The 26,658-nt window shown below is 43.4% G+C and overlaps 1 protein-coding gene across 2 annotated transcripts; it reads left to right on the top strand.

Annotated features, from left to right (window-relative positions):
* Positions 1-2,508: 2,508 nt before the first annotated feature.
* On the top strand, positions 2,509-26,233 carry LOC106567763 (A-kinase anchor protein 1, mitochondrial). 2 transcript variants are annotated; one of them, XR_001320152.2, is made up of 12 exons: positions 2,509-2,650; positions 18,461-19,997; positions 20,347-20,528; positions 21,083-21,209; positions 21,335-21,459; positions 21,542-21,719; positions 21,866-22,013; positions 25,117-25,184; positions 25,309-25,379; positions 25,487-25,549; positions 25,667-25,820; positions 25,953-26,233. XR_001320152.2 is itself a non-coding variant. In XM_014137468.2 (11 exons), the coding sequence occupies exons 2-11, from the start codon at positions 18,491-18,493 to the stop codon at positions 25,727-25,729; spliced, it is 2,532 nt and encodes an 843-aa protein (XP_013992943.2). In that variant the 5' UTR covers positions 2,509-2,650; positions 18,461-18,490; the 3' UTR covers positions 25,730-26,233. The 2 variants fall into 2 exon arrangements, 1 of the variants encoding a protein (XP_013992943.2); XM_014137468.2 differs by having other exon boundaries at positions 25,667-26,233.
* The last annotated feature ends 425 nt before the right edge of the window (positions 26,234-26,658 follow it).

Genomic DNA, 26,658 nt, shown 5'->3' with positions numbered 1-26,658 from the left:
CCAAAGGACCAAGCAGCGGAAGAGGAGGAAGCCACAGGAGGACTATTGGAAGCAGCGCGCTCGGGAGGAGATGGATTCCTGGTCGATGGAAGTATTGGAGGAGAGGATTGACTGGACATGGGAGCAGTTTCGGGCCCACTGTGACAACCTGCCTGGGAGGCAGGTAGAACCCGAGAGGCAGCCCCAATAATTTTTTTGGGGGGGGCACAAGGGCTATTTGGCGGGGCGAGATTGGAGCCCCAGGCCAGCTCCCCGTACCCTTGTAGGGCAGACTGGACAGGTCCCGTGCTTTGGGGTTGGGGCTGTGGTGAGGCCTGGGATTTTCAGGCCGGTAGGCACAGTACCAGCGCCCCGCATGTGCCAGGGCGAAGTAGGCATCGAGCCGGAAGGGGTGATGCCAACCCTGCGCTCAAGACCGCCAGTGCGCCTCTACGGTCCGGTGTTTCCCGCCATACGCACTAGCATGGAGGTGCGTGTCTCCAGGCTGGCACGTCCAGTACCAGCCCCACGCATCAGGCGTCTAGTGCGTCAGCCCAGCCTCGCCAGTCAAGAGTCACCTGAGCTGCCCGCCAGTCGAGAGTCACCTGAGCTGCCCGCCAGTCGAGAGTCGCCTGAGCTGCCCGCCAGTCGAGAGTCGCCTGAGCTGCCCGCCAGTCGAGAGTCGCCTGAGCTGCCCGCCAGTCGAGAGTCGCCTGAGCTGCCCACCAGTCGAGAGTCGCCTGAGCTGCCCGCCAGTCGAGAGTCGCATGAGCTGCCTGCCAGTCAGGAGCTGCCAGAGCCGCCCGCTAGTCAGGAGCTTTTATTACAATAGTAATATAAGCCGAGCTGGTTCATGAAGAAAGCTAACTTTTCAGTCTTGGCACACACTCTTTATACAGGTCTCATCCTTATGTCACATACATAGTAACTCCTCTTTATGTTAATGACTCATTCCCTCTGGCATTTAGCCACCGTTATCTTTTTGCCGTGCACTAATTTTAGTTTGGTTTAACATTAGGGCATGGAAACTTTAGAGCCATAGCAATGGTTCAAAAATAAATAGACATGTCCACTCCCAAGACAGGTGCATGTGTAATGGTGTCTAATGATCCAGACAGACATATAGAGTGCACAATTCTTGCTGACTCTTCTGAAATGAACACACACGTTTTGGAAAATTCCCAATACTAACGATTGCGTCTGAAGCTGGGCTTGCAGCATGGCTATCCTCACCATAAGGCGATCGTTCTCCTGTAAATTATGAGTACAGCGACTGCAGTTAGAAGGCATAATGTTAATGTTACTACTTAGCTTCGGCTGGTGGAGGTCATGTAGAACCATGTCCAGATAAAGCATCCGGGGTGAAAAAGTTGAATGAAAAAAGTTGAGTGAGATAATTTTTAAAATCTAAAACCGTAAAACCGTAAAGTTGGCAGGTAGTAAAGTAACGTTAGCAACAAACCGCACAGCAGCACGTAAACAAGTCCACAAGATTAAAGAGCCAAGTCTGTTTATTGTCCAATATCCTATTTAAAAGGATCCAGCTTCCTTGCTGATCTGTTTGAACAGTATGCACATTCGGATCAAAATTGTTAATTAGTATCATCACTCCTTTTGAGTTTCTTTGGCCATGGGCGAAATATATTTCGCCCCCCAGTCCTTGTTCCATACAACTTCGTCTAAAGGTGTAGAATGAGTTTCCTGTAAACAAAATATATTATGTTCATTCTCTTTTAACCAGGTAAAGACTGATCGTCTTTTCTTATTATCTTCTGAACCATTACAATTATAACTAGCTATACTTATTTCACCACTTACCACAATGAGATACAAGTTTTGATTATACTTACCATATTATGTTTGATGTAGTTTGTTGATTACGACTACATGGAAGTATGATAAAAACTACCAACCAAGCATATACAAAATGTTTTTATAATGATAAAAAAAGAATACAGCTGTTGTTGGGTTATGAGTGAAGGAGGAAATTTATGTAAAGGGGCATACCCCATGTCTGTACCCTACTGGAGGGCGTTGTCACGTTAAGCCACGCCTCGTGGAGTGTATCTATACTCAGGGAGGGCTTTCATGAAGGAACCAATGGGATGCGCGTTCTTGTAAATGCAGGATTTCCAACATGCAGGAACTCCACAATTTGCGGCTATACCCATTATTTCTACTTTGCACTTTCTTCCATTCCAGTGTTTTACTTGCTATATTGTATTTACTTTGCCACCATGGCCTTTTTTGCCTTTACCTCCCTTATCTCATCTCATTTGCTCACATTGTATATAGACTTATTTTTCTACTGTATTATTGACTGTATGTTTGTTTTACTCCATGTGTAACTCTGTGTTGTTGTGTGTCGAACTGCTTTGCTTTATCTTGGCCAGGTCGCAATTGTAAATGAGAACTTGTTCTCAACTTGCCTACCTGGTTAAATAAAGGTGAAATAAAAAAATAAAATAAAAAATCTGCCTGCGCATGAAACCCTGCAGCCTCCGTGGGCAATAATATCGCGAGGTTTGATTGGATGCTGGATTTGGAACAAAGCTGCCGAATTTCAGAGAGTGATTTAGGCTGCTTGCTGAAAGAAGCATGTTGAGACCAGACATCTAAGAGGTAGAGCAACTTGCAGGTGTGCAGTTATATGCGGGATATTGAGAACGTGGTGAGTACATAGCATCTACCTTACAATGTTTTTGGGGGCTAGCTTGCTACTTTATCTTGCACCAGTGCCAAATGCATTGCAGGTCAATGGAGAGGAACCAGAGCAAACGTTTGATTGATGCAAGCAAAAATGATAGGTTGCAAACATATTTGATCAGAGGTAACTTAACTATTAACATTAGCTAGCTTAATTTTAGCGAACGAGCTGACTAGGCCTATCTGTATGTTTGTCACTAAACGTGGCGATGCCTTCAATTGTGCAGGCACCACTCACATCTACGTCCCTTGTCACGAATGATTAATAAAATGTATATTACAACCGACTTCAAACGCTGTCAATCCAGCATGACTTCTGCCGCGTTCAAAACAACTGGAAACTCTGAAAATGGGAAATCTCATACTTCCGTGAGTTGAAGGCAACTGGGAACTCCAAAAAACAAGCTCCGACTGGGAAAATTCGTTTTGAACGGTCATCTGACTCGGAATTCCAAATCGGGTATTCGGGCCTCTTTCTAGAGCTCCGTCCAGAAGATCACTGACGTCTTGATTCAACCTTGTTTTTCCCGAGTTTAAAGTTGTCTTGAAAGTACCATAAATCCAGAAAATGCCAGACAGAAGTTTAAAGTCAATTTGCCTACAAGGACTGCCGCACTACCTACCTGTTCAAGTGTGCACAGCACAACGGTGAGTCCAAAAATGTGATATGTACTGTATGTTGTAGCTAAGAAAGTAATACAGGTCACAGCCTATATGCCCAGTTTTATAGACTATATAATGATTTTTAAAAACAATGTTTTAAATGCTGAGCACTTTGTCCCTACCAGCCTATTGTACCGGACTCTCAAATGCTTCAATGTATTTCTTTGTAGGCTATAGCGTTGAAAAAATACAGCCTACATAAAACATATTCCATCCTCTTAGGCTCCTGACCAATTTAGTCTTTATGCTGTTTAATATGTAGCCTATTTGAAATGTTTGTCTTACATTGCAGCCTTATTCTAAAATTGATGAGGAGAAACATTGATTAAATTAATCTACACACTACCCCATAATGACAAAGCAAAAACAGGTTAAATTTATTGCAATTGTATTTATAAATAAATAAAAGCATTCTGAACCTTTGCTATGAGACTTGAAATTGCGCTGAGGTGCATCCTGTTTCCATTGATCATCCTTGAGATGTTTCTACTACTTGGAGTCCACCTGTGGTAAATTAAATTGATTGGGCATGATTTGGAAAGGCACACAGCTGTCTATATAAGGACCCACAGTTGACCGTGCATATCAGAGTAAAAACCAATCCATGCGGTCGAAGGAATTGTCCGTAAAGTTCCGAGACAGGATTGTGTCAAGGCGCAGATCTGGGGAAGGGTATCAAATTGCGGCAGTATTTAAGGTCCCCAAGAACAGTGGTCTTCATTGTTCTTAAATGGAAGAAGTTTGGAACACCCAAGACTGGCTTGGTGGTCAACTCTAGGAAAACCTGCGCAATCGGGGGAGAAAGGCCTTGGTTAGGGAGGTGACCAAGAACCCGATGGTCACTCTGACAGCGCTCATCTGTGGAGATGGGAGAACCTTCCAGAAGTACAACCATCTCTGCAGCACTCAGGCCCTTTATGGTGGAGTTGCCAGACGGAAGCCACGCCTCAGTAAAAGGCACATGACAGCCTGCTTGGAGTTTGCCAAAAGGCACCTACAGGACTCCAAGATTCTCTGGTATGATGAAACCCAAGCTTGAACTCTTTGGCCTGAATGCCAAGCACCACGTCTGGAGGAAAGGCACTGCTCATCACCTGGCCAGTACTATTCCTAAGGTGAAGCATGGTGGTGGCAGCACCATGCTGTGGGGAAGTTTTTCAGCGGCAAGGACGGGGAGACTAGTTGGGTTCGAGGGGAAAGATGAAGGGAGCAAAGTACAGAAAGATCCTTGACAAACCTGCTCCAGAGCGCTCAGGACATCAGACTGGGGTGACGGTTCACCTTTCAACAGGACAACCTTAAGCACACAGCAAAGACAATGCAGGAGTGGCTTCGGGACAAGTCTTTGAATGTCCTTGAGTGGCACAGCCAGAGCCCTGACTTGAACCAGATTGAACATCTCTGGAGAGACCTGGACACAGCTTGAGGAGAATGGGAGAAACTCCCCAAGAACAGATGTGCCAAGCTTGTAGCGTCATCATATTCAAGGCTGTAATCACTGCCAAAGGTGCTTCAACAAAGTACTGAGTAAAGGGTCTGAATACTTATGTAAATGTGACATTTAGTAAATGTGAGTTATTTTTCATAAATTTGCAAACATTTTCTAAACAGCTTTTGCTTTGGTATCGTGTGTAGATTAAGGGGGGTAAATTATTTTAATTGTAAAATAAGGCTGTAATGTAACAGTGGGAAAGGCAAGGGGTCTGAATACTTTCTGAATGTACTATATGTCAACACTCAGATTACTGCGCGCTCACAAATACGCTGCATCCCCACGCGGCTGTATTTTCTCCCTCACACCAATTTTCCAGTGCTCTTTATTTTGCTCTCCCAACTGCTTATTATGATTTTATAACTGCATTTCTAGCCAATGAACAGCCTGTAGCAGTCTACTGAAAGACAATTGGTCAAAAACCTGACCAATCACAGCTTGACTGGTCTCTAACTGGATTTTTGACCATAGAGATAAAAGGGGACAGTGAACGATGGCTGACGAGGTAAGTTCGTTTTTTCAGTAGAGAAACTAGCTGCCTAAAATATTGGAATTAGTTATTAAAGCAGGCTATTGAGGCAAGCTAGGTTAATGTCAGCTAGCTAGGAAGCGAACGTCAGCTAGATAAGTTTAACCAAGCTAATGTGTTTCATGTTCTACGCAGTCTCTGGGGTAACTTAGAGCATTGTACCTAAAGTCTAGGAGGAGTTTAGTGGAGGACGAGGACTTGGAAGACCAGCATGAATGGTTGGCAGAAGAGGGGGAGTGGCAGGGTGATAACAGACAGGGAAGACCCTCACTGTGGAAGAGGACAGTGCTTAAGGGGGAGCCAAGAGGTCGGGCTCGAAACCAAATGTCCAATATTGTAAACCGCTAACCACATACTTTGAGATGCAATCTGATTGGGGAAAATATATATATTTTGTTTACTGTCGGTTTCTGTGCAGTTAATGTGCAATACATGAGAATGACCTCAAACCATTTCTCTCTCCATCCCTCTATCCATGCAGGTCCACTGTCACTGTGTGGTGAAGTTGTTCTTTGACAGACAGGAGATGCAGGAGTCCCTTCTGTTCCAAGTAAGTGACTGAGTTTATCTAATTTCTTTGACTCTGTGTGAAGGCATTGTGCATAGGACATTTGTCACGTGGAGAATTATGACCAGCTGCTGTCTATTGTTTGGGAAGATGTTTGTATACAGAGGATGGTTCTATACTGAATTTACACTGCAGCACATGACCAAGTATATGTGGACACCTGCTCATTGAGCATCTCATTCCAAAAATAATGGGAATTAATATGGAGTTGGTTCCCCCCCACAATTGCTGCTACAAAAGCCTCCACTCTTCTGGGAAGGCTTTCCACTAGATGTTGGAACATTGCTACTGGGACTTGCTTCCATTCAGCCACAGCATTAGCGAGGTTGGACACAGATGTTGGTCGATTAGGCATGGCACGCAGTCGTCATTGAAATTCACTGGTTGAAGCCAGTGAATTTCTTCCACAACGATCTCGACAAACCATTTCTGTATGGACCTCGCTTTGTGCATGGTGGCATTGTCATGCTGAAACAGGAAAGGGCCTTCCCCAAACTGTTGCCACAAAGTGGGAAGCAGAGAATTGTCTACAATGTCATTGAATGCTGTAGCATTAAGATTTCCCTTCACTGGAAGTAAGGGGCTTAGCCCAAACCATTATTCCTCCTTCACCAAACTTTAGTGGCACTATACATTGGGGCAGGTAGTGTTCTCCTGGCATCCGCCAAACCCATATTCATCTGTCGGACTGCCAGATGGTGAGGCGTGATTCATCATTCCAGAGAACGCGTTTCCACTGCTCCAGAGTCCAATGGCTCCGAGATTTACACCACTCCAGCCGACGCTTGGCATTGCGCATGGTGATCTTAGGCTTGTGTGCGGCTGCTGGGCCATGGAAACCCATTTCATGAAGTGCCTGACGAACAGTTCTTGTTCTGATGTTGCTTCCAGAGTCAGTTTGGAACTCTGTACTGAGTCTTGCAACCGAGGGCTTGTGTGGCCTGCCACTTCACAGCTGAGCCGTTGTTGCTTCTAGACATTTCCACTTCACAATAACAGCACTAACAGTTGACCGGGGCAGCTCTAGCAGAGCAGACATTTGACGAACTAATTTGTTGGGAAGGTGGCATCCTATGACTGTGCCACCTTAAGTCACTGTGCTCTTCAGTAAGGCTATTCTACTGCCAATGTTTGTCTATGGAGATTGCATGGCTGAAATAGCCAAATCCAGTCATTTGAAGGGGTGTGCAGTGTATATAGTGGATGTGATTTCCATTGCTAAACAATGAGTCGTGTAGGTAAGGGACCTATAGGAGAATGGCTCTCCACGGGTTGGGCATGAAATGGCCTTAGGCTGTTCAATACTGAGCCTTGCTGACTGACAAGTGTGTGTGCCTATGTACACGGCAATTCCACAGTAATGGAGAGATGCTAAAATTCCCTTTTTAAAATGAAAAATTCAAACTTGTTAAAAGTTGTCATTGTGCATAGTTGTATGCTTTGTTTCACTTTAAAATCAGTTTTTTTTGACAGTCTAAAGTCAAACATCTTAATGTCAGCATCAGTCTGTTACCATGGAATTGGAACAGCTCAGTCCCACATCTTGTTTATCACTTTGGCTAAATTATTATCCATAGTTGCCTCTTGATACAGCCACCGCAGTCTTAAACTGGACTACCTTGAATGTAAGACGTTAAAACATTTGAACTCTGACGTTTCCTGACATCTTATTTTCCTCTCGCACTCAAGTTGTTCTCAGTGTGTGTGTGTGTGTGTGGAGAGAACATGTGGAGTCAGGCTTCTACTTCATCGCCCTGGACCGCTACACCGAGGCAGAGAATGCCGAGTTTGGACCAGCGAGTCACCAAATCCTTATGCTTTACACAATTAAGCACATATGTATCACTCCGGTGCCCCACTTTTCTTTATCTTTTTACCAATGGCTGGATTGTGCAAGAATTTTTAGATTGTACTTTGACTCCATACTAAATCTATACTGAACAAAAATATAAACATAACATGCAACAAGTTGAAAGATTTTACTGAGTTACAGTTCATATGAGGAAATCAGTCAATTGAAAGAAATTAATTAAGCCCTAATCTATGGCTTCACATACACTACCGTTCAAAAGTTTGGAGTCACTTAGAAATGTCCTTGTTTTTGAAAGAAAAACAACTTATTCTTTTGTCCATTAAAATAACATTGATCAGAAATGCAGTGTAGACATTGTTAATGTTGTATATTACTATTGTAGCTGGATTTTTTTATTTTTTTTATTTTTTTTGTTGTTTAATGGAATATCTACATAGGCATACAGAGGCCCGTTATGAGCAACCATCACTCCTGTGTTCCAATGGCACGTTGTGTTAGCTAATCCAACCCTTTCTGGCCTTCTAGGCTGAGTTCCTCTGTCCAGTATCTGTTCTTTTTGCCCATTTTGTTTTATTGACCAGTCTGAGATATGGCTTTTTCTTTGCAACTCTGCCTAAAAGGCCAGCATCCCGGAGTCACCTCGTCACTGACGTGGAGACTGGTGTTTTGTGGGTACTATTTTAATGAAGCTGCCAGTTGAGGACATCTAAGGCGTCTGTTTCTCAAACTTGACACTAAAATATACTTGTCCTCTTGCTCAGTTGTGCACTGGGGTCTCCTACTCTTTCTATTCTCGTTAGAGCCAGTTTGCGCTGTTCTGTGAAGGGAGTAGTACCCAGCGCTGTACGAGATCTTCAGTTTTTTTGGCAATTTCTCGCGTGGAATAGCCATCATTTCCTGGAACAAGAATAGACCGACGAGATTCAGAAGAATGGGTCTTTGTTTCTGGCCATTTTGAGCCTGTAATCTAACCCACAAATGCTGACGTTCCAGCTACCCAACTATTTTTTTTTTAAAAGCCAGTTTTATTGCTTCTTTAATCAGGACAACAGTTTTCAGCTGTGCTAACATACAGTTGAAGTTTACATACACTTAGGTTGGAGTCATTAAAACTCGTTTTTCAACCACTCCACAAGTTTCTTGTTAACAAACTATAGTTTTGGGAAGTTGGTTAGGACAACTACTTTGTTTGACACAAGTAATTTTCCAACAATTGTTTACAGACCGATTAATTCACTATCACAATTCCAGTGGGTCAGAAGTTTACATACACTAAGTTGACTGTGCCTTTAAACAGCTTGGAAAATTCCAGAAAAAAATGTCATGGCTTTAGAAGCTTCTGAGAGGCTAATTGACATTATTTGAGTTAATTGGAGGTGTATCTGTGGATGTATTTCAAGGCCTACCTTCAAACACAGTGCCTCTTTGCTTGACATCATGGGAGAATCAAAAGAAATCAGCCAAGACCTCAGAAAAAAAATTGTAGACCTCCTAGTCTGGTTCATCCTTGGGAGCAATTTCCAAATGTCTGAAGGTACCACGTTCATCTGTACAAACAATGGTACGCAAGTATAAAAACCATGGGACCACACAGCTGTCATACTGCTCAGGAAGGAGATGCGTTCTGTCTCCTAGAGATGAATGTACTTTGGTACAAAAAGTGCAAATCAATCCCAGAACCGCAGCGAAGGACCTTGTGAAGATGCTGGAGGAAACGGGTGCAAAATTATCTATATCCACAGTAAAACGAGTCCTATATCAACTACCTGAAAGGCCGCTCGGCAAGGAAGAAGCCACTGCTCTAAAACCGCCATAAAAATGCCAGACTACGGTTTGCAACTGCACATGGGGACAAAGATTGTATGTTTTTGGAGAAATGTTCTGATGGAAAAAAAAAAAAAAAAATGGAACTGCTTTTCCATAATGACCATCGTTATGTTTGGAGGAAAAAGGGGGAGGCTTGCAAGCTGAAGACCACAATCCCAACCGTGAAGCACGGGGGTAGCAGCAGCATGTTCTGGGGGTGCTTTGCTGCTGGAGGGACTGGTGCACTTCACAAAATAGATGCCATCATGAGGTAGGAAAAGTATGTGGATATATTGAGTCGACATCAGTCAGGAAGTTAAAGCTTGGTCGCAAATGGACAATGATCCCAAGCATAGTTCAAAGTTGTGGCAAAATGGCTTAAGGAAACCTCAGTCAAGGTATTGGTGTGGCCATCACAAAGCCCTGACCTCAATCCCATAGAAAATTTGTGGGCAGAACTGAAAGTGTGTGCGTGCAAGGAGGCCTACAAACCTGACTGTTACACCAGCTCTGTCAGGAGGAATGGGCCAAAATTCACCCAACTTGTTGTGGAAGGCTACCCAAAACGTTTGACCCAAGTTAAACAATTTAAAGGCAATGCTACCAAATACTAATTGAGTGTACCGTGAATTCCGGACTATAAGCCGCAACTTTTTTTCCCAGGCTTTGAACCTCGCGGCTTAAACAATGACGCGGCTAATATATGGATTTTTCCCACTTTCAAATTTCTTTTTTTTTAAAACATTCTGTGACGTGCTCAGTTTTTTTTTTTTGGCGGCATGAAGCTTTCATTAGACCAATGAAACAACTTTTTGGTTTACTGTTTAGATTAAATCGAGCGCTCTCAAACTTCCCATCATTCTGATTACGGTAGGCATTTTGTCACCATGGCAAAGACACGGAGAAATGCATATCATGCAGCTTTCAAGTTGAAGGCGATTGATCTGGCTGTTGGAAAAGGAAACGGAGCTGCTGCACGGGAGCTTGGTCTTAATGAGCCGACGATAAGACGTTGGAAACGGCAGCGTGAGGAACAGCCTGCTCCAATATCCAATGATGGGCGTGGCGCGAATTACAAATTCCTCAAACCCAAAACTTCCATTTTTCAAACATATGACTATTTTACACCATTTTAAAGACAAGACTCTCCTTTATCTAACCACACTGTCCGATTTCAAAAAGGCTTTACAACGAAAACAAAACATTAGATTATGTCAGCAGAGTACCCAGCCAGAAATAATGACACCCATTTTTCAAGCTAGCATATAATGTCACAAAAAACAAAACCACAGCTAAATGCAGCACTAACCTTTGATCTTCATCAGATGACAAGCCTAGGACATTATGTTATACAATACATGCATGTTTTGTTCAATCAAGTTCATATATAAAAAAACTGCTTTTTACATTAGCATGTGACGTTCAGAACTAGCATTCCCACCGAACACTTCCGGTGAATTTACTAAATTACTCACGATAAACGTTCACAAAAAACATAATTATTTTAAGAATTATAGATACGGAACTCCTTTGTGCAATCGAGGTGTCCGATTTTTAAAATAGCTTTTCGGTGAAAGCACATTTTGCAATATTCTGAGTAGATAGCCCAGCCATCATGGCTAGCTATTTTGACACCCACCAAGTTTGACCCTCACAAGTCAGATTTACTATTAGAAAAGTTTGAGTACCTTTGGTGTTCTTCGTCAGAATGCACTCCCAGGACTTCTACTTCAATAACAAATGTTGGTTTGGTTCAAAATAATCCATAGTTATATCCAAATAGCGGCGTTTTGTTCGTGCGTTCAAGACACTATCCAAGGGTGACGAAGGGTTATGCGCCCGACGCGTTTCGTGACTAACAATTTCGAAATATTCCATTACCGTACTTCGAAGCATGTCAACCGCTGTTTAAAATCATTTTTTATGCAATTTTTCTCTTAAAAAAATGATAATATTCCGACCGGGAGTGGTTGTTTTCGTTCAAAGAGAGAGAAAGTAAACATGGAGTCGACTCGTGCACGAGCCTCAGTCTCATAGTACTCTGACCGGCCACTATCCAAACGCGCTAATGTTTTTCAGCCAGGACCTGCAAAGCCACGATTCAGCTTTTTGCCGCCTTCTGAGAGCCCATGGGAGCCGTAGGAAGTGTCACGTAACAGCAGAGATCCCCTGTTTTGGATAGAGATCATCAAGAAGGCCAAGAAATGGTCAGACAGGGTCCTTCCTGTACAGAATCTTAGGTTTTGGCCTGCCAAATGAGTTCTGTTATACACAGACACCATTCAAACAGTTTTAAACTTTGGAGTGTTTTCTATCCAAAGCTAATAATTATATGCATATTCTAGTTTCTGGGCAGGAGTAATAATCAGATTAAATCGGGTACGTTTTTTTATCCGGCCGTGAAAATACTGCCCCCTATCCATAACAGGTTAAGGCAGCCCCCGCACCTCTGATAGATGGGTTTGGTTTAAATGCGGAATACCCATTTCTGTTGTACCCCTTTCCCAATTGCACACTCCGTCAACTTGAGACATCTGTGGCATTTTGTGACAACTGCACATTTGAGTGGTCTTTTATTGTCCCCAGCACAAGGTTCAACTGTGATGCGTGAGAAAGAAAAGGAGAGCCTCACTCTAGGTGCTCCGACGAAATAATTGAATAACAAACATTTCGACAGACAAGCTGTCTTCATCAGGGTATAATGACAAACACTGCGGGTCTCTCTTATATAGTTTGGAAGGACACAAGGGTTTATGTAATCAAGGCCAGGTGTGGCTTGATGTCATTGGTTGATTTACAGAATTAAATATTACATTTGAGCAAAATAAGCTTTTTGTGTGTATGGAGCACTTCTGGAATCTTATTTCAGCTCATGAAACATGGGCCCACACTTTACATGTTGCATTTATATTTTTGTTCAGTGTAATTCCATCTCCTGTATTGTTCTGCCCTCTCTACATACTTGTATGCTCATTTGTGTTAAAGTCGCTATCAACAGTTGGTAAAAAGCTGAGGGATGGGGCTGGAGAAATGTCACCACTCTGAAATTCATAGACAGTTATAGATGCAAGGACTGACCATCGCGCCTCCTAAAACCCCATTGAAGGAGACGACCCAAGGTTCCTTGCTGCAGACCTCCAATGGGTTTTGAAGGAGTTGAGCAGAGCTTAATTGGGACCAAGCTGTCTTAATTTTTTAGGTGGAAACTCCCTGTTGTTCAGTTGGTAGAGCATGGTGTTTGCAACGCCAGGGTTGTGGGTTCGATTCCCACGGGGGGCCAGCACAGAAAAAAATGTATGAAATGTATGCATTCACTACTGTAAGTCGCTCTGGGTAAGAGCCTCTGCTAAATGACTAAAATGTAAAATGAATGATATGTTTATTTTGTGCACTTTCCACAGATGGCTCTGGCTTGCTGATAACATCTGAGACTCCCTGTGATTTGACTCTAATATTACAATAAATTGAAATAATTTGAGATTCTGTAATTGATAGGCAATGGTAGTTTCCAATCAGACAATTACTAAAAAACAAATGTTTTCCTCAGTGCGATCTTTGGCGAATGCATGGTGTTTTGTCCGACGTGCTAAACGAACATCTGCGTCCATCCTCATCACTGCTCAGCGGGTCATTGGCTAACACCTGCCCTCCAAGGTCCTGCAAGACTATTGTGCAGGAAAGATCATCGCTTACCCCTTCCACCCACTCTTCTGAAGACTAATCTCTGGCAAACAGTTCAGGTCAGGTCAATCACGACACAAACCTCCCACCACCTGAACAGTTTCTTCCCCCATGCCGTGGCCCTCACCAACCGGCCACCTGGTCCATGATAATGCACTCACTCATGGACTTCGTACCCTTCACTGTCATCCCAGAACTGCAGATTGGTTTTTGCACATTTCTTACATGCATGTACTCTGTGGATCTGGAAATTCAGCTGTCTTATGGTAGCGCCATTCACGTCAAATTCCTGTACATGCAAATGTATTTGCGAATAAAGCTGATTCTGACATGTTAGCCTGACTTTAGCTGGTTTGTCAGTTTACATTCTATTATTTGGGTCTGGTTATGTTTTTAATTTCATCTTTATTTAACCGGGGAGGCTAGTTGACAACAAGTTCTCATTTACAACTGCGAGCTGGCCAAGATAAAGCAAAGCAGTGCAACAGAGTTACACATGGAATAAACAAACATGCAGTCAATAATACAATAGAAAGTCTATATACAGTGTGTAAGGTAAGGCAACTGGTGCTGTAGCGTATTCTCCCTTTTTTTCATAGAATTCAAAATCTCCATGTGGTGTATGTGTCCTTGGGCTTAATTCCCAAATGATTGGCTCCTGCCTGCAATTATAGTGGACTTGTTTTTATGGTATTTTCTAGAGCTGACTTAGCTAGTTTACTAATCTGTAAAAAGAAAAGAGAACTTTAGCAAGTATGTTCTACTCAACTCAAGGCATAGTGTGTGTGTATTTTAGAATTGATTTATCCAATTATTTTGGTTATCAAGTTGCTTAGTTTCCCAAGTCGGTTGGCGCTTACTGCTACAGCTGGCTAGCTAGCTAAAGTCTCTGCTGTGAATTGGGAACAGAAGGCTTGTAATAGCCAATCACAACACTGGATTTGTTTAGTTGGTCCATCACAAGTAAAAGTGACCAATCTAAGGTTTCTAGAGATGCACCCACCTGTTAAGGCCCCCCCAATCAGTCTGAAATCCAAACCCAAAGGTGCCATGACTTGGAGAGCAATTTTGAGAAATTGAGGGCGAAAGCATAGTGACGTGACTATTGCTGGCGGACAATTTAATGCGTACATTTATTTTCTTTAACATGTTTGAGTCACCTTAATTTTCTTACAGATAGTGTATATATATGTTTCTTTTTGACCTGTGATAATGTTCTGCTGGCTCAGTCACTTGCGAGCTCAAATTTTAATTTGTGCACTTGCAGAACCCAGCCTCTGCTTTCTACCACATTTCAACTCTCTGTTTACTCGTTTACTGTGTTTTGTCTTGCTTGTGCGTTGAATCTTTCTGAGTCGGATTTGACACCGTATGAAATGGCCGATGCTTTGGAGGTCATAATTGGTACTCCTCAAAAGGAACAGTCCTGGATAGGAATTCTACAGCATTTCAACGTTTCCCGAACGACTACTTCTTTGTTGTAGTGGGGACAGTAACGTTAGTACTCTCTAGAAAAATTACATCCAGTACCAGTCAAGTTTGGACACTTATTCATTCCAGTATTTTTATTTTGACTGTTTTCTACAAACTTGCAAGCTCAAGTTCTTTAATTTTCTGACCTTTGTCTTAAAGTAATGATAGGCTGTTTCTCTTTGCTTATTTGAGCTGTTGCCATAACATGAACCTGGCCCTATTTGGTGGTAAAAGACCATTTTCTGTATACCACCCCTACCTTGTCACAACGCAACTGATTGGCTCAAATGCATTAAGAAGGAAAGAACTTCCACAAATTAACTTTTAACAAGGCACAACTGTTAATTGAAATGCATTCCAGTTGACTACCTCATGATGCTGGTTGAGAGAATGGAAAGTCTGCAAAGCTGTCAAGGCTAAGGGTTCCTACTTTGAAGAATCTAAAATATATTTTGATCTAACACTTTGTTGGTTACTATGTGTTTTCATAGTTTTGTCTTCTATTACATGCTGACCAAACCGCTCGCGCTCCATCGCGTGCATTTTGATTTGTTTACCCCCACACCAGACACGATCAGGACACGCAGGTTGAAATATCAAAACAAACTGAACCAATTTATATTTAATTTGGTGACCGGTTAAAAAGCAATAAACATTTATGGCAATTTAGCTAGCTTGCTGTTGCTAATATATTTGTCCTGGGATATAAACATTGGGTTATTTTACCTGAAATGCACAAGGTCCTTAACTCCGACAATTTAATCCACAGATAAAAGGATTTCGTTTCTCGTCAGCTCTCATCCTTCCGGCTTCTTAGTTTGGAGTCAATATGGCGGTTGGCAACCAACTTTACATTATTACTATGACCTACCGGAGTGCGGACCTTCATCTTTCAATCACCCACATGGGTATATGCTTCTAAAAACCAATGAGGTGGGAGAGGCCGGACTTGCAGTGCGTTGAGCGTCACAAATGGAACAGACTTTTGTAGTTTAAGCGCCTGGCCACACGGACGCTGGCTAACGCCCGCGAGCAGTGTGGGTGCAATGATTATGAATAACATGTATATGTACATTTATTTTTGCAGCGCACGCGACGTGTCCGGTCAGCATGTTATTCTACAATGTAGTAAAAATAAAGAAACCCTTGCATGAGTAGGCATGTCAACTTTTGACTGGTACTGTATGCAAAAGCATTTTTATATACTGAACAAAAATATAAATGCAACAATTTCAGAGTTTATGGTCTTGCAGTTCATATAAGAAAATCAGTCAATTGAAATTCATTAGTCCCTAATCTATGGATTTCACATGACTGAGAATACAGATATGCATCTGTTGGTCAGTTAAATCTTTTTAATTTTTTTAAGTTGACCTTACAATGGGCCTCAGGAGCTCGTCACGGTATCTCTGTGCATTAAAATTGTCATCGATTTAAAAATGCAATCATGTTCGTTGTCCGTCGCTTATGCCTGTCCATACTATAACCCCACCGCCACCATGGGGCACTCTGTTCACAACGTTGACATCAGCAAACCGCTCACCCACATGACGCCATACACATGGTCTGTGGCTGTAAGGCCGGTTGGAGATACTGACAAATTCTCTGAAATGACAGATGCGGCTTATGGTAGAGAAATTAACATTCAATTCTCTGGCAACAGCTCTGGTGGACATTCCTGCAGTCAGCATGGAAATTGCACGCTCGCTCAACTTGCGACATGTGGCATTGTGTTGTGACAACTGCGCATTTTAGTGGCCTCTTATTTTCCCTTGCACAAGGTGCACCTGTGTAGTGATCATGCTGTGGATTATCTTGGCAAAGGAGACATTTGAGAAACTTTTTGTTTGTATGGAAAGTGTATGGTATCTTTGTTTTCAGCTCATGAAACATGGGCCCGAACACTTTCCATGTTGCGTTTTCATATTTTTGTTCAGTTCACATAATGTGTGCATGAATGTGTCTAATATACTTGTCAAACAAATGTACACCTTTTAATATACTGAACAAAAATATAAATGCTACAATTTCAACTATTTTACGGAGTTAAGGTTCATATAAGGAAATCCGTCAATTTTAAGTAAATTCGTTAGGCCCTACGCTATGGATTTCACATGACTGGGTAGGGCCGCAACCATGTGGGCCTCGGACGGCGTAGGCCCACCCATGGGGAGCCAGGCCTTGCCAATCAGAATGGTTTTTCCCCACAAAAGGGCTTTATTACAGACAGAAATGCTCAGTTTCATCAGCTGTCTGGGTGGTTGGTCTCAGACAATGCCGGATGTGGAGGTCCTGGGCTGGCTTGATTCCACGTGGTTGAGGCTTGCTTTTTAACATTTTTGTTCAGTATAAATACATTTCTTTAGCGTCCCAAATATTTTATTTTTATTTTTTTACAATGGAGTACTGGTAGCAAAATTGGCAAGGGAACGCCTCACTCGGTACAAAATGTGGATTGAATATTTTTATGACACTGACATACACTTTTCTTCCGAATCAAGAATGAATAAGGTATCGCCAAGAACCGTTTCGCAGAAATTTCCTGATAGCTTGCGTAAAGCTTATGTATCAACTGCTGTCGCCCAGCTGGAACAGCTAGAGTTGGTCAGTTTAGCAGGTTGGTTGTATGTTTTCATCTTCAATAGTAAAAATAATCTACTTTCAGTGAAGCCGCTCAACATTTAAGTCATCTAACAGACTCCCATCCAGAGCGACCCACAGAAGCAACCAGGGTCCACGCCTTGCTCAAGGGGACGTCGACAGATATTCCACAAGGTCAAAAACAGGGACCCGAACCAGCAATCCATCAGCCACTGACCAGGCTACCAAAAAACCAAAAAAACATTTTTTTTCATTTTTTTTTTCCATCATCAGCACCTTGTGCTGGGGACAAAAGGCCACTCTAAAATGTGCAGTTTTGTCACACAATGCCACAGGTCTCAAGTGTTAAGGGAGTGTGCAATTGGCATGCTGTTTGTTTGGAGGAATGTCCACCAGAGCTGTTGCTGAGAATTGAATGTTAATTTCTCTACCATAAGCTGCCTCCAATGTCGTTTTACAGAATTTGGCAGTACATCCATTGGCAGACCACGTGTGACTTCATGTGGGTGAGCGGTTTGCTGATGTCAAAGTTGGGAACATAGTGCCCCAGATATCTGTCCAACGGATGCATATCTTTATTCCCAGTCGTGAAATCTATAGGGCCTAATTTATTTCAACAAACTTTTTTTTTGTTTAACTCAGTATAATCTTGGAAATTGTTGCATGTCAGGTTTTTTATTTTTGTTCAGTATATTACTGGTGATAATTAATACACAAGATATGTACCGTATTGGTTATATGACTGATAATAAAAGGGATAGTGGTCCCCCTCATACAGTAGCTAATAATTACTGTTGACGTCCTATTTTTGAAGTGGTGTGTCACCATTATCCTATCAGGGCCCTTCGCCCCAGACCCTGCATCCCTAAGTGAACTACTGCAGAGGGTACCATGTACCTGACCTGAGCTCTGTTGGCTGTAATCAGATGCTGTCACCATGGCCTGGCTGTTAATGAGATTGCTGCCCAGAGGGTTGGTGTGGTGGAGACCAACAGGTTTTTGTGGATATAGGATGTTGTGGGTATGACCCCTTAGCCCTCCCCTTATCTGGAGCCTTATCAGTGCTTCACCCGTTTCTATCCCAGTTTGCAGTACAGACAGGGTGTTAATTTGTCTCTATGGTGTTAACTTGTCTGTCTCTATTCTCAGGTGTTGCTGTTAGCAGTAAGAGGTTAGGTGATGGTGCAGAGGCTTCAATCCGTTCTGACCCTCTACCTGTCAGGAGTGTTGGCTTTCCTAGGCCTGTGGTGGTACACCTCTCGGAAGAAGGAACACCTCACTGACAAGGGTGAGACGACCGCAGACCAGGAGCACCTGTCCTCCCCTAGAGACATGGGTAACTGTGTTGTGGAGAATGGCCACTCGACTGGGACGCATATGGACGGGCACGCAGTGAGGGAGCGGTCATTAGTGGAACAGGAGCTTGTTGATAGTACAAACACCCCAGCAGCAGCAGAGCTGGGTATAGTCCCACTCTGCCAATCACAACCTGAGGTAAGGGTTGTGGCTGCAGACGGTCTCATTAGAGGCCTGGATACTGCTGCCGTGAAGCCTGTTTACGAGAGCACTGAGTCTTCAGCTCAAGTGTTCCTAGAGACTGCAGCTGAGGATGGACCTGAGCAGGATCTGGAATTACAATGGGAACACCAGCCATGCTTAGAATCAACTTGTTCCTTATCAATCTGTGACCTAGGCTCTGTTAAATCTAAGTCCGTCGGTGAAAGTGCAGGTTTAAATCAACCACCACAGTCTGAGACACTGGAGGACATTACAAACAGCACTTTGAACCAGGAGCCTGCAGAGGCGGTGGTTGGACCGGAGCCTGCAGAGGCGGTGGTTGGACCGGAGCCTGCAGAGGCGGTGGTTGGACCGGAGCCTGCAGAGGCGGTGGTTGGACCGGAGCCGGCAGAGGCGGTGGTTGGACCGGAGCCGGCAGAGGCGGTGGTTGGACCGGAGCCGGCAGAGGCGGTGGTTGGACCGGAGCCGGCAGAGGCGGTGGTTGGACCGGAGCCGGCAGAGGCGGTGGTTGGACCGGAGCCGGCAGAGGGAGACATGCTGTCTGCTGTGGAAGAACCAACCTGTCTGGCTTTCCCCAGCCACCTTATAACCAGTCAGGTGTCTGCCTCAAAGCAGCCATTGGGAATTCTGAGGTCACCTCAGAAGAAAGACCAGTCTGAGGAATGTGAACTCAGCAGGAGCAACATTGCAGAAATTAACCAGCTGGTGTCATGGCTCATCACTGATGTGGTCTCTGCAGCAGTGAGTCAATTCCTGAAGGAGAAGACACAGCTAGGACGTAGTGTTAGTCCTCTCTGTAGCGGGGACCCCTGCAAAGCCGCAGACCACATCTCAATGCATAATAGTGAACCTGAGCATGAGATGCCACCTCTATTCCAAGAGGATCTGTGTTCAACAACCGGCAGAGAGAACATCAGTTCATCTCCTATAGTTCAGGAGGACGTGAAACACGACCACAGCAGTAGAGCTCAGATTGAGAAGATCGAGCTAGCAGAAGAAGATTCTGCAGTAGGGGATTCTGGATCCAGCTCTGGTCAGACTGAAAAGGTCTCCAGTGGCAATGACTTGAGCACCAGTATGAGCTCGCAACCACCCAGAGGACCCGCTGAAGGACAGGAGGCCACCAGCATGTTCCTTACTAACGGTTGGTGGACGGCGAATGTTCCAGGTGAGCTGCCTGATTAGCAGACTTTCAACTTCTCACAACATATCAGCATCCTTTCTGTCCAAGCTGACCTGTTGCTTTATCTCTTAGTGTTGCAGTGTAGCCTTATCGGTCACACCCATGGCCTGTGTTCTGTTTACAGCTGCCATATGAGTTCAGGGCATATTTCTCTGCACTGAAGAAATATATTTATTTTTCTTTGATGCACAGTATTCAAGTAGGAATACTCTTGCCATGACAGAATGTGTTCTTCTCTTTTACTGTTGTATGTGGGTCTTTTATACAGTCTGTGGTTGTATTGTGTACACAACACAAGTGACTGTCTTTAGTGACTGATCCTTGCTGCCTCCAGGCTCTGGTGTGAACAGCATGGACTGTGTAGACGGTTACTGTGAACATGAAGCCAGGGACAACAAGCATAGCAGTCCCAGTCCACCAAGTCAGCTACTGAACACCGATCAGGCATTTGAAAAATACAACCAAAGTCACAACAGCAGCCAATCACCGACTGTTTGGGAGATAGAGGTGCCAAATGTGAGTTTACCTCCCTGTCTAACCCTCCTCATTCCTCCACCACTTTACTGATAATGTATTCTCTCTGGCTACTGATTTCCAGTTTAGGTTCTCTAATGCAGGTGACATGAGGGCTTGTAGATATACCTTTGAGTTGTTACAGTAGTGTGCTGCAGTCAGTCGTCTCAATTTAAGTGAGCCTGAGACCTGCCGCTCCGGTGACAGTGACCTGGGTATAGCTGTCTGATTCATAGGGCTATGGCATGGTGGGTTGGGCTGTAGTAAAGGGGCCGGTGGGTTGGGCTGTAGTAAAGGGGGCAGTGTGTAAAGGGAGTCCTGCTGCCCTGCCTGTTGTCTTAATCTCCTCAGGTTCTCAATCAAGAGGACACGCCACAGAGCCAGGCAGCATGTACGCACACATCCCTCTTCCCAATTACTCTTAGAAGTGCTTGGTGTTATCAGGGCAAGAGTGACCTGGACAGCATATGTGCACGCTCAGAGAGACGCACACCTTCTAGTATAATATAGTAACTTATGCATGATACTATGTATTATCCGGTTTCACTGTCCAACAGCATTTTGTTGGTAGAGTGATTGGGAAGAAGGGGCGACATATGAACTACCTGAAGGAGAAGTCTGGAGCTAAGGTCTTCATCACCGCCCTACCTTACACCCAGGAGTTCCAGATCTGCCACATAGAGGGTGAGTGACCCAGGAGCTGCCTCTCCACAACAGGACATAACTTGTAGTTGGGATTTGGGAACCTAGGCAGTGGGAGCTGTAGTGTCCCTAGAGTCTTGCTCAGGTTGTCCCTCTGTTTCCTTCAGGGTCAGAGGAACAGGTGGATTGTGCTCTGGAGCTGATCAGGAAAAAGATCAAAGATCTAGATGTGACCAACTGTTATGTCCAACCTCCAGTGGCCAGCCTGCCCTCTCTCTCCATCACATCCTGGGTAAGTCGTTTCTTCTGCTTGGCTGAAGTAGTTAGGATTGTAGGTGGTGCTTTGACTAAAAGCCTCTATTTCTTTCCCTCAGCTGCTGCTTCCCCATAGGGTGACCGTTGAGGTAACGGTGATCCAGATAGCGTCTGGGAACTGTGTGTTCCTCCAGCAGCACAAACACCCCACCTTCCATGCTCTCTGCGGTCTGGACCAAAATATGAGCCTGTGCTACTCTTACCCAGGGTGCCCTCCCCTGCCAGCCCCAGTGGAAGGTATGCATGCACAGCCAGGCCCTTGGGACTCCTAACCTTCAAGGATGTCTGATTTTAAAGTATTTTTACATGGTGTTGTGGAAGTTTTTTCAAATGTCCTACTTAATTTGTTTTAAAAAATCTTTGCGTATCTCTCACACACATAGTTGGAGTGATCTGTGCTGCCCAGATGCCTGAGGGAGCCTGGTGGAGAGCGCAGGTGATGGGTCACCATGAAGACACCATGGTGGAACTCCGCTATGTGGACTATGGAGGCTATGACATAGTGAAAATGGACACTCTCCGCCAGATCAGGTGACAAACTCACTGTGGGGATTCAGAATATAACTGGAATGTGGTTGACATTGGAATTCACCAGCTGGTATTGGTCAAATAGCCCTTCACAGCCTGGAGAAGTGTTTTGGGTCATTGTCCTGTTAAAAACAAATGATAGTCCCACTAAGCACAAACTAGATGGGATTGTGTATCACTGCAGAATGCTGTGGTAGCCATACTGGTTAAGTGTGCCTTGAATTCTAAATAAATCACTGACAGTGTCACCAGCAAACCATCACACCACCTCCATGCTTCACGGTTGGAATCACACATGCGGAGTTCATCCGTTCACCTACTCTGCGTCTCACAAAGACACGGCGGTTGGAACCAAAAATCTCTAATTTGGACTCATCAGACCAAAGGACAGATTTCCACTGGTCTAATGTGCATTGCTCGTGTTTCTTGGCCCAAGCAAGTCTCTTCTTCTTATTGGTGTCCTTTAGTAGTGGTTTCTTTGCAGCATTCGACCATGAAGGCCTGATTGACGCAGTCTCTGAACAGTTGAAGTTGAGATTTGTCTGTTACTTGAACTCTGAAGCACTTATTTGGGCTGCAATCTGAGGTGCAGTTAACTCTAATGAACTTATCATCTGCAGCAGAGGTAACTGGTCTTTTCTGTGGCGGTCCTAATGAGAGACAGTTTCATCATAGCGCTTGATGTTTTTTTTTGCAACTGCACTTAAACTTCCAAAGTTCTTGAAATGTTCTGGATTGACTGACCTTCATGTCTCAAAGTAATGATGGACTGTTGTTTCTCTTTGCTTATTTGAGCTGTTCTTTCCATGATATGGACTTGGTCTTTTACCAAATAGGGCTATCTTCTGTATACCACCCCTACCTTGTCATAAAACAACTGATAGATATTATTTATTTATTTTGGATTACTACAAGGTTCCATGTGTGTTATTTCATAGTTTTGACGTCTTCACTCTTATTCTACAATGTAGAAAATAGTGGCCTAACTTTTGGGCTAACTTTTGGCTGGTACTGTATGTACACTTGAAGTCGGAAGTTTACATACACTGAGGTTGGAGTCATTAACTTGTTTTTCAACCACGCCAAAACGATAGTTTGTTAATAATACATTTGGGGCAAGTCGGTTAAGACATCTACTTTGTGCATGACACATGTAATTGTTCCAACAATTGTTTACAGACAGTGAATTACAAGTGAAATAATCTATCATAATTCCAGTGGGTCAGAAGTTTACATACACTAAATTGACTGTGCCTTTATACAGCTTGGAAAATTCCAGAAAATGTCATGGCTTTAGAAGCTTCTGATAGGCTAATTGACATCATTTGAGTCAATTGGAGATGTACCTATGGATGTATTTCAAGGCCTACCTTCAAACGCAGTGCCTCTTTGCTTGACATTATGGGAAAATCAAAAGAAATCAGCCAAGACCTCAGAAAATAAATTGTAGACCTCCTAGTCTGGTTCATCCTTGGGAGCAATTTCCAAACGCCTGAAGGTACCACGTTCATCTGTACAAACAATGGTACGCAAGTATAAACACCATGGGACCACGCAGCCTTCATACCGCTCAGGAAGGAGACGCGTTCTGTCTCCTAGAGATGAACGTACTTTGATGCGAAAAGTGCAAATCAATCCCAGAACAACAGCAAAGGACCTTGTGAAGATGCTGGAGGAAACCGGTACAAAAGTATCTATATCCACAATAAAACGAGTCCTATATCGACATAACTTGAAAGGCCGCTCAGCAAGGAAGAAGCCACTGTTCCAAAACCGCCATAAAAAAAAAAAGCCAGACTACGGTTTGCAACTGCACATGGGGACAAAGATTGTACTTTTGGATAAATGTCCTCTGGTCTGATGAAACAAAAATAGATCTATTTGGCCATAATGACCATCGTTATGTTTGGAGGAAAAAGGGGGAGGCTTGCAAGCCGAAGAACACCATCCCAACCGTGAAGCACGTGGGTGGCAGCATCATGTTGTGGGGATGCTTTGCTGCAGGACCACTTCACAAAATAGATGGCATCATGAGGGAGGAAATTGTGGATATATTGAAGCAGCATCTCAAGACATCAGTCAGGAAGTTAAAGCTTGGTCGCAAATGGGTCTTCCAAATTGACAATGCCATTTGCCACAACTTCTGAAGTTGTGGCAAAATGGCTTAAGGACAACAAAGTCAAGGTATTGGAGTGGCCATCACAAAGCACTGACCTCAATTCCATAGAAAATTTGTGGGCAGAACTGAAAGTGTGTGCGTGCAAGGAGGCCTACAAACCTGACTCGGCTACACCAGCTCTGTCAGGAGGAATGGGCCAAAATTCACCCAACTTATTGTGGGAGGCTTGTGGAATTCTACCCAAAACGTTTGACCCAAGTTAAACAATTTAAAGGTAATGCTACCAAATACTAATTGAGTGTATGTAAACTTCTGACCCACTGGGAATGTGATGAAATAAATAAAAGCTGAAATCATTCTCTACTATTATTCTGATGTTTCACATTCTTAAAATAATGGTGATCCTAACTGACCTAAGACAGGCAATGTTTACTAGGATTAAATATCAGGAAATGTGAAACTGAGTTTAAATGTATTTGGCAAAGGTGTATGTAAACTACTGACCTCAACTGTGTATATGTTACACACAGAAATTTCCACTAAGGAGGAATTAGATGTAATTTTGCTTCCCTTCCTCTCATCGAATGCCTGGTTGTGTAGTTGGCTTAAAAACAGTGCAAATGAATTTAGCGAGTACCAAGGATGTGGATAAATAAATTGACACTGAAACAGAAGATGGTGTTAAGCCAGATGGACAGAGATGTGCAAGGAGTCACCCCACCAAGTGAAAGTTATCATTCCTCCTTGCATAATTATTGCAATCGCTTCCATGTGGCGTCAATGAATCAGCAGTGGATTCTCGCAAAGAAATTATACATTAACTACACGTGACCAGTCAGATTAAATAGAAACCAATGTGGCTGGTAAATCTCACATTTTTGTCCCGCAAAATGAAAATCGGCTCAGACATTTGCCTGGCACATTTTATTCCTAGTGGCAACACTGCGAGTAATGGTGGGATTGATGTTTACGATGCTCCGCCCACAGGTCTGACTTCGTTGCGTTGCCGTTCCAAGGGTCTGAGGTGATCCTGGAAAATATTGCACCCATTCCAGGTATGTTTCAGCTGTATTTCTTTCTCTACTTTAGGACAACATAATATCAAAAATGATAAATTCTGCATTTTAAACATGAGTTAAAGTTCATGCTCATATCTGTGTTCTCTTCCTTTTCTACTAGGAGAAGATTTTAAAGCTGCAGCCAAATCTTCCCTGGAGGAGATGACACGAGGATTGGGACTACTTGCACAGGTAGAGAAAAGAGAATGCATGGATCTGTCTCCTTCTGCTGGTGTACAGTCAGCAGAATGACACGAGGTAGTCCCTGTTCTTACCCTGTATATCTGCATACTCCTCAGGTCACGAACTATCACACCAGTGGCATTCCTTTGGTACAGATATGGAGAACAGAAGGAGAAGAGGTAAGCAATATTTTTATTTTGGAACATGTTTAAAGTACTGATGCTTTTCTCTTAAAATGTTTTTTTTAAGTATTCTAATGGGTTCATGTTGCTAATGTTTTTCTCTTGCTATTCCAGTTGGTGTCTGTGAACCGTGCTATGGTGGATAATGGACTGTGCAGCTGGGTAGACAGCCCCTGACCGTGAAGCGCAATCCTGGCTGTTCAGATAGTTTTAATATGTCCTTCCTGCTTTGTGAGGGAAGCACAGATCCATAAGTGATTGGATAGGTGTAAGTTTACCACCCTATTACTTTCACCAATCCAGATCTGTGATTACCTCACGGTAGCTAGGAAGGAACAATGGATTTCTGAAGTATTCAAACAGGGCCCTTGCCTTGTCTTTCACTTTTTTACCCCCTCAGTCCCACCTCTGGACTGCTGCCTTGATGACACGACAATGTCGTCCTGCGGCTCAACGTCTTCCTGCTCAACTCAACCATTATACCTGTTTCTTTACAACCATGTACACGCAATCCAAGTTATTATTTTGAAGTTTTATTTACTCCCACCCGGTCCTATAAATGTTTGTATTGGACACATAATGTAATCATAACAATCTCACCCCCCCCCACACACTGAATACGATTTTGTTTTTAATGTATACATTCCTATTAAGAAACTAAATAAAGATCAACTGTCCTTACGGAGGTCTCCTCTTTGGTCATAACCACAGACTTGTGTTGTAAGATGTACAGTATAGCTGCCGTCTGAAAATGTATTGGCTTCAATCAGGACGTATTAAATTAAGGAATATAAAGGTCCAATCTCTAAATATATGGCTCTGCAGAAAACATTTTTGCTTGGTCAGCCAGTGTCTGATCCGCTCACTGAGTGTTTTTCTTCTTTTGAAGGGAGAGCTTGAATATTTTCTTTTCTCTGATTGTTGTAAGTAGTTTTTGATGTAGAAGATATTTTACAAAAAAGGGGAATGGTAGAATGATTAACAAGATTACGTAGTGAATCCAGTAGATGGCACCGAATGCTTAGTTTTTGCTATTCTTGTTAGTCAAGCACTAGGCAGGGAGTGTTATGAATACAGAGAGAACCTGCTCTCTTGATAAGCACTCA

Source organism: Salmo salar, chromosome ssa13 (assembly GCF_905237065.1).
Source record: "Salmo salar chromosome ssa13, Ssal_v3.1, whole genome shotgun sequence".
In the NCBI taxonomy this organism is placed as follows: domain Eukaryota; kingdom Metazoa; phylum Chordata; class Actinopteri; order Salmoniformes; family Salmonidae; genus Salmo; species Salmo salar.
The sequence above is the reverse complement of the archived record's forward strand: the minus strand, read 5'-3'. Positions and strand labels throughout refer to the sequence as shown.